General features: G+C 50.8%; 1 protein-coding gene across 1 annotated transcript; it reads right to left on the bottom strand.

The window, feature by feature from the left end:
* Positions 1-407: 407 nt before the first annotated feature.
* Positions 408-7,820, bottom strand: LOC306970061 (olfactory receptor 51I2-like; the record flags this gene model as incomplete). Its single annotated transcript, XM_079565887.1, has 2 exons — positions 408-951; positions 7,429-7,820. 2 exons carry the CDS (start codon positions 7,818-7,820, stop codon positions 408-410), a joined length of 936 nt encoding a protein of 311 aa, XP_079422013.1.
* Positions 7,821-8,636: the final 816 nt, after the last annotated feature.

Below are 8,636 nucleotides of genomic sequence, written 5' to 3'. Positions count from 1 at the left end.
CCCTGACATTACAACATCATCACATTCTATAACATGAACGCAACCTCTTAATTCCGTGGTCCATTACAACCGATCATATTTATTTATTATGCGTAATTTTAATGTTTGCGAGGTGGGTTAGAAACTGTGGGCCCAACAGGCTGAAGACCATGACCCGTACATCACTATTGGTTACCGCTTTGTTAGAGCCACTGTGCACCGATGTGTGACAGCCCTCTCTCCCTCCCTGAGTTTGGCCTATTTTACATTTTTTTTTTAAAACATGGCATAAAGTGTTTTTGTCACGTCCAGAAAGCGTAGTAAGATGTCTAATTTGTGGGTCTGGCCACTCTGACATAACACAAAGCACTTGCGCCCTCTTTTTGGAGCCGGCATAAAGACATTTGAAAAATCAGGAAAAAACATTGTCATTTGTGAGTCCTCAGTCTTTTGAACACTCTGCTCAGGCTCTGGTGAATCTCGCGGCACTGGAAAGCGTAGATGAATGGATTGAGCACGCCAGGGATGACGTTATACAAAATGGAGGTGAGTTTGCGGTACTCTTTGTACTGCGGGTAGCGGTGCAGCGCGATGATGGACAGTTGGTTGAAAATCACGATCAGATACAGCAGCAGGTGAGTGGAGCAGGTCTGCAGGGCTTTGCGGTTCAGGCTGCGGCTCCTCGTGCTGAGGCAGGCCACGGTGATGAAGCCGTAGGTCAGGACGACGCTCCCGATGGACCCGGTCAGCAGCACCACCGTGAACGTGATGCCGTACACATTGTTGATGAAAGTGTTCTGACAGGACAGCTTGAATAGTGACGCGTTGCTACAGTATGGAGCTGGGATGAAATAACGGCACCGGGTCAAACGCAGCGACAATCCCAACAAACCCCCGACCAACAGGAAGCCGAGCCCCCAGGAGAACACGGTCATCCTCACCACCGCCTGGGTGCTCATGATCAGGGAATACCTATGGTGGTAAAAAGAAAAACATAAAAGATACAGGGCATGACCGACGTCTTGTGCTCAGTCCTCCCCATTTACATTAATGACAATTCAAGAGAAAATCCATGATGGCTGCTCAGTATGCTCCCGCAGAGTATGTTCCAAAAAAGGACAAAAAAGACCTGTTTCCAAATGGCCACTGTTTCCTATACTATTGGATTGTCTCCAACAAGAGATAAAGAGAAAGGGACTGGCGAACTGAGTGCAGATGCTAACGAATAGCGACTAGTTGCCCTCTCTATTTTTACCCAAACAGGACTAGAATGATCAGCATCACAAAACCAAAATACACTTTCTGTATATTGGCACCCAGTAGTACTGGCGGAAATTGGGCAGAGCAAGACCACCTTCCCACTTGGGGGACGGAAGTATAGATTTACTTAGTCTTTGGGGAGGACGGCCATCTTGATCAGCTTTATTTGTCCTATCAAAGACAATGGCAGTGAAGACCATCGGTCAAAATCCTTACCTACACATTCCAATAAAGATAAGAAGCTCTGTTTTACCATATCAGATATAGAAGAAGAGATAAAAACTCCAAGATATCGACATCCAGTTTCTGCCCACTTAAACGGGCTGGATGCAAGTTGATCATTTTATACTCACTACTGCCACCTCCCGTGTTACGCGTAACTGCACCTCGTGCATGATGGCATTTCAGACCCGAATTAACACCTTTCTGAGTGACAGTGCAGGCTTTTAGAGGCAGTTGTGGTGAACAGGTCTGAGCTCATTCTACACATTAGGACATGGCTGGAACATGTAGGGGGAGGAAAATACATAATTTTAACTTTTTTAAACTCTGTATAGTCCCTTTAAATGATACAATTAAACAAGGAAGCTTTTTGACCAAAGTTGAGAGGCAAAATGTACCATACCAGTATATCAAAAAGCACTGGGAATGAATTAAGAGGATCAGAGATGTACAAAAAAATCTGCGTTTAAAAATGAAATGGGCCTTTAACGGCTACATAACAAGGAATCTTTATCTTTTATCAAAATTAAAGACATTGAGACGTGAGTTTTGGGAAGTTGGGATTTTGAAAAGGCTTCACTGTACATCATTGAGATCATTGTTGACTTTGTAATATTCAGCTGAGAAGCCATTGGGGCCCTGCGACCTGCCGTACTTCAATTGCTGTAATAGGTCCACCCAAGCTTCTCATCGATTCTTCGTCTATCTGCGGAAATTGTTTACTTTGAAGCATCTCATACATGTGCAGCAGGTGGCGACCTGGTAGTATACAAGGCTGAATAGAAACCAACAAATGCTTCATTAATTCCCTCTGCATCTGATCTGACTGACAAGGCCGTCAGTCACAGTTTTAACTTGGAATTAGTTTTGATGTTGCTTCGGTATGCGCTTGATAAGATAGAATGTATCCAGCTTTATCACAAGATAAAAGAAAAAAAACACTGCTTTGTCTTAATTACTTAAAGGAACAGGCCACTGTTTGTACTTACTGAGATATGTTCTTACCTGAGCTTAGACGAGTTGATGTTGTTAGTATTTGGCATCTCCCAATATATTCTTATAGCTTCAAACGGGGGTGAAGTTGGAAGCTACCACGCTCTTCCATGGACACGCACAAGACCAGACAGGTATCTACTTGTCTAAGCTCAGTTAAGACATAACAGATCACACCTACGTGTTCCAGCCATGTCCTAATGTGTAGAATGAGCTCAGACATGTTCACCACAACTGCCTCTAAAATCCTGCACTGTCGCTCAAAACGTTGTTACTTCGGGTCTGAAGTGCCGTTATGCACAAGCTTAATATAGAGATTGCAGTTACATGTAAGACCTGAGGTGGCAGTAGTGAGCATAAAATGACCAGCTTGCATCTAGTCTCTTTAAGCCCCCTGTAAATGTCATGATTTGTCTATCTCTGATAGTAAAATATCACCTGAAAGTCCAAAATATAGCTATTAGTCCTCTAAAGAGCTTGCACTCAAAACACGGTGCGAAGCAATGTTGCTCCTAGCAAAAATATTTACTATAACCATAAAAAATTTTTTTTACTATAACCATTACCATTTCTTTATATTTAATTACTGCACCTGGGGTGATGGCAAAGTGAGCCTTACCAGCCAACGTCTCATCTGCTCAAGTTGCCGCGCATGTGCACTTGGTAGTTTACAACCAAAACAAAACTTTCTCTGATCTGGAATAATGTCTGAATGAGGAGACGACACCGCTCACGACATCAATCAGCCTTCAAACAGGACCAAGTCTGAAGTCGGGGCATTTTGGGTATTTTAAGAAAGCCGAGGGACAGTTGATACAGTTATCCGTTTGCAGAACGTGCAGAAAAAATGTGTGTGTCTGTGAAAGGCAGCAATACTTCGAACCTCATGACTCATCTAGGTGACCGTCACCTACAACTCTGTAGCCAATGCAAGTAAGTTAACGTTAGCGTTTTACCTGAAATGTATGATGTGGGGACTTTGGGTTGAGGGAGAATACAACGAGTCATCCCATAGTGCAGCTGCAGCGCCACCGCCAGTATATAAGCCATGTCGCGGACACCTCCATATTGAAATGGCACAATACATTACGGGGCTCCCAGGAGCAGACTGCAATAGATTCACTCTCGCCGCATTTTTATGAATTTAACAATGATTACTGTCTGATGAAATTTTCCCAAATCTGCAAAGCACACTGGAAGGACACACACTGAGGACAATATTTTCCTGATACAGAGGGTTTGTTTAGTTGTCTGACAATAACATGTTTCTAGCGCTATAACCTGGTAAGAGTTTGTCCTTATCCAGAGTGAAACACGTCCTGTGCCGACATGGGCTGAGTGGGTACTCTGCCAGGAAGAAGCCCTTACTCCAAAAGAAACATCAAAAAGCCAGTTTTTAGCTTGGAAATAAAAAAGGATAAAGACTTTTTTTTTTAGATTTTTTTGAGACATATCTTGGTGCCTGACGAAAAAAGGATGAATATTTTGGCCAAAATGACTTTAGCGACCCCCATGAGCTGCCACCTTAACGTGGTGGGGTTGTTTGAGTGCCCGAATGATCCGAGGAACTATGTTGTCTGGGGCTTTATGCCCCTGGTAGGGTCTCCCATGGCAAACAGGTCCGAGGTGACGGGTCAGACGAAGAGCAGCTCAGAAGACTCTTATGGACGTACAACATTCAAGGACCGTGACGTCGCCCGGCATGGCGCAGCCGGGGCCTCACCCTGGAGCCAGGCCTGGGGTTGGGGCCCGAACGCGAGCGTCTGGTGGCCGGGCCTTTGCCTACGGGGCCTGGCCGGGCACAGCCCGAAGGGACGACGTGGGCCCGCCCTCCTGTGGACTCACCACCCGCAGAGGGATCCGTAGGGGTCGGGTGCGGAGAGGACTGGGTGGCAGTCAGAGGCGGGTGCCTCGACGACCTGGTCCGCATGCACAGCTTCTGGCGTTCGGGACTCGGAACGTCACTTCGCTGGGGGGGAAGGAGCCTGAGCTTGTGCGGGAAGTTGAGATACTGACTAGATATAGTCGGGCTCACCTCCACGCACAGCTTGGGTTCCGGATCCCAACTCCCGGAGAGAGGCTGGACTCTCCATTTTTCTGGAGTTGCCCGCGGGGAGAGGCGGCGGGCTGGGGTGGGTTTGCTCATATCCCCCCAGCTCAGCCGTCACGTGTTGGAGTTCACCCCGGTGGACGAGAGGGTCGCGTCCCTACGCCTCCGGGTCAGGGACAGGTCTCTCACCGTTGTCTCGGCCTACGGGCCCAACATCGGTGCAGAGTACCCGGCCTTCTTGGAGTCCCTGGGAGGGGTACTAGATAGTGCTCCGACTGGGGACTCCATTGTTCTGCTGGGGGACTTCAACGCCCACGTGGGTAACGACAGTGAGACCTGGGAGGGAGTGATAGGGAGGAACGGCCTCCCCGATCTGAACCCGAGTGGTGTTCTGTTATTGGACTTCTGTGCTAGTCATGGTTTGTCCATAACGAACACCGTGTTCGAGCACAAGGGTGTCCATAAGTGCACGTGGCACCAGGACACCCTAGGCAGGAGGTCGATGATCGACTTTGTAGTTGTGTCATCTGATCTCCGGCCGCGTGTCTCGGACACTTGGGTGAAGAGAGGGGCTGAGCTGTCAACCGATCACCACCTGGTGGTGAGCTGGATCCACTGGCAGGGGAGGAAGCCGGTCAGACCTGGCAGGCCCAAGCGTGTGGTGAGGGTCTGCTGGGAACGTCTGGCGGATCCCTCTGTCAGTGGGGTCTTCAACTCCCACCTCCGGAAGGGCTTCACCCAGATTCCGGGGGAGGCGGGGGACATGGAGTCCGAGTGGACTCTGTTCTCCTCCTCCATTGTCGATGCGGCTGCTCGTAGTTGTGGCCGTAAGGTCTCTGGTGCCTGTCCCTGCAATCCCTGAAACCGGTGGTGGCGCCCGGAAGTAAGGGATGCCGTCAAGCTGAAGAAGGAGTCCTACCTGGCCTTGTTGGCTTGTGGGACTCCGGAGGCAGCTGAGAGGTACCAGCAGGCCAAGCGTGCTGCAGCTCGTGCGGTCGCAGAGGCAAAAACTCGTGTCTGTGAGGAGTTCGGAGAAGCCATGGAGGAAGACTATCGGTCGGCCTCGAGGGGATTCTGGCAAACCATCCGGCGCCTCAGGAGGGGGAAGCAGTGCTTCACCAACACTGTTTACAGTGCGGGTGGGGGGCTGCTGACCTCGACTATGGATGTCGTCAGGCGGTGGAAGGAGTACTTCGAGGACCTCCTCAATCCCGACGTCACGTCTTCCGATGGGGAAGCAGAGGCTGGGGACTCGGGGGTGGGCTCGTCCATCACCCGGGCTGAAGTCACCGAGGTGGTGAGAAAGCTCCTCGGTGGCTCCGGGGGTGGATGAGATTCGCCCTGAGCACCTTAAGTCTCTGGATGTTGTAGGACTGTCTTGGCTGACACGTCTCTGCAACATCGCGTGGCGGTCGGGGACAGTGCCCCTGGATTGGCAGACCGGGGTCTCTCTTTAAGAAGGGGGATCGGAGGGTGTGTTCAGAGGAATCACCCTCCTCAGCCTCCCCGGTAAGGTCTACTCCAGGGTGCTGGAGAGGAGGATCCGGCCGATAGTCGAACCTTGGATCCAGGAGTAACAATGCGGTTTTCGTCCTGGTCGGGGCACACTGGACCAGCTCTTGAGGGTTCGTGGGAGTTCGCCCAACCAGTCCACATGTGTTTTGTGGATTTGGAGAAAGCTTTCGACCGCGTCCCTCGTGGTGCCCTGTGGGGGGTGCTCCGGGAGTATGGGGTCCGGGGCCCTCTGCTAAGGGCTGTCCGCTCCCTGTATGAGCAGCAGGAGCTTGGTTCGCATTGCCGGCAATAAGTCAGACCTGTTCCCGGTGCGTGTTGGTCTCCTCAGGGCTGCCCTTTGTCAACGGTTCTGTTCATTACTTTTATGGACAGAATTTCTAGGCGCAGCCAGGGGCCAGAGGGTGTCCGGTTTGGGAGCCTCAGGATCTCGTCTCTGCTGTTCGCGGACGATGTTGATCTGATGGCTCCAACGAACCAGGACCTTCAGCTGCTCTGGGGCGGTTTGCAGCCGAGTGTGTAGCGGCCGGGATGAGAATCAGCACCTCCAAATCCAAGGCCATGGTTCTCCACCGGAAAAAGGTGGTTTCCCCTCTACAGGTCGGTGGGGAGTCCTTACCTCAAGTGGAGGAGTTCAAGTATCTCGGGGTCTTGTTCTCAGTGAGGGGCGGATGGAGCGTGAGATGGACAGACGGATCGGTGCGGCGTCAGCAGTGATGCGGTCGCTGTATCGGTCTGTCGTGGTGAAGAGGGAGAGGGAGCTGAGTCGGGGGAAAGCTCTCGATTTACCGATCGATCTACGTTCCCACCCTCACCTATGGTCATGAGATTTGGGTAATGACCGAAAGGACAAGATCGCGAATACAAGCGGCCGAAATGAGTTTCCTTCGCAGTGTGGCTGGGCGCACCCTCCGAGATCGGGTGAGGAGCTCAGTTACCCGGGAGGAGCTCGGAGTAGAGTCGCTGCTCCTTCACGTTGAAAGGAGCAGCTGAGGGGGCTAGGGCATCTGTTCCGGATGCCTCCTGGTCGCCTCGCGGGAGGTGTTCCAGGCATGTCCTAGTGGGACAAGGCCTCGTGGAAGACCCAGGACACGGTGGTGGGACTATGTCTCCGAGCTGGCCTGTTGTCGCCTCGGGGTCCCCCCAGAACAGCTGGAGGAGGTGTGTGTGGACCAGGAAGTTTGGGCATCTCTGCTGAGACTGCTGCCCCCGGATAAGGGTAATCTTGCAAGCCCTAGAGCACCATCCAAACTGTGAAATGGGGGGGGGGGCTGTTTTATCTGATAGGTGTGAAAGCGGTTACTGGTCGCTGCTTCAGTGCTACGGTTTTTGCTCTCCTTGCACTGGCCAGAATTATACAGCAATTTGACAAAATAACCCATTTGCTCATAATTGGAAAATTTTCATTGTACCTCAGCGGTCTGCAGATGGCGACATATCGGTCGATGGACATGAGGATGAGGATGGCGTGGATGTTCCAGCCGTACATGTGGACGGCGAAAGTCTGGGTGACACAGGCGCCCAGCGGGATAAGGCGGCGGTGGGCCGGCAGTAGCATGTCCCACAGGATCCGCGGAACCACCGCCAAGTTGTTCATCACGTCGTTGACAGCCAATTGGCAGATCAGCAGGTACATGGGCTGATGCAGGGCGCGCTCAGACCACACCAGAGCCACCACGCCCAGGTTAGAGCCCACGATGAAGACATGACTGAGCAGGAGAGACAGAAACACCAGGGAGCGGCTGGATGAGGGCACCATCAGCCCCTCAAGCTGGAGGAGCGAAGGGAAGGTCCTGTTCTCCATCACTGACTCACAGGAAACACAACACAAGATTAGTTTGACATGCAATTTGTTATAATAAGTATATTTTCCTGTAAAGTAAATAACTTTTGCCACCATATTTTATACATGCAGCGTTTGTAAGAAAAAAGACCATGTGTGCTGTTGAATTTTCTTCCGATCACGTATGCGGAAGTAAGAGCCGATATTTAGCCTGTCCATTCATGAGAGTGGTTCTCTCCTTCTGTGGTTCTCCCCGAGGTTTCTCTTTTCTCCTGCTGGATTTGTCTATCTCGGCTTTCACATGTCGAACGTGGCCACATTAAACTCTGAAGTTCCTCAAGGTTAAGTTCTTGGCCTTGCCCTCTTTTCTCTATATCTGCTGCCACTTCGAGAAATATTTGAAAAGTACAACTACTCCTTCATTGTTATGCTGATGACGTACAAATATACCAACCAGTGAAACCTGCTGCTGTGGGTTTACTAACATTGACGACCAGTGCTTTGAGTGGGCCGGTACTCACTAGTACACTGTACTGCCACCTCTGACAACCCCAGGTTAGAGTAACCGCTCCGAGCCGCAAGTACGTTCTCCTGAGTACCAGGATGTAGCGCACAGACCAGTGCCACGGACCTGTGTCTGTCTCCTCAGTAAACACACACCACGCTGTATTTGCGTGGTTGGAGCTTGGTTAGTCTCCTGTTCTGAACACTGACTGGCTGCTCTTCCTGCTTGTCAGGGTCACACTCTTCGGCTGCTGTTTATCAAGTCCCTCCTTACTCGCGATGACGTTGGTTATTTTTAACAAGCGAGAGTAAACGTGACCAGCGCTGCATTCA

The sequence above is a fragment of the Gobius niger genome (genome assembly GCF_951799975.1).
Source record: "Gobius niger genome assembly, chromosome: 11".
In the NCBI taxonomy this organism is placed as follows: domain Eukaryota; kingdom Metazoa; phylum Chordata; class Actinopteri; order Gobiiformes; family Gobiidae; genus Gobius; species Gobius niger.
The sequence above is the reverse complement of the archived record's forward strand: the minus strand, read 5'-3'. Positions and strand labels throughout refer to the sequence as shown.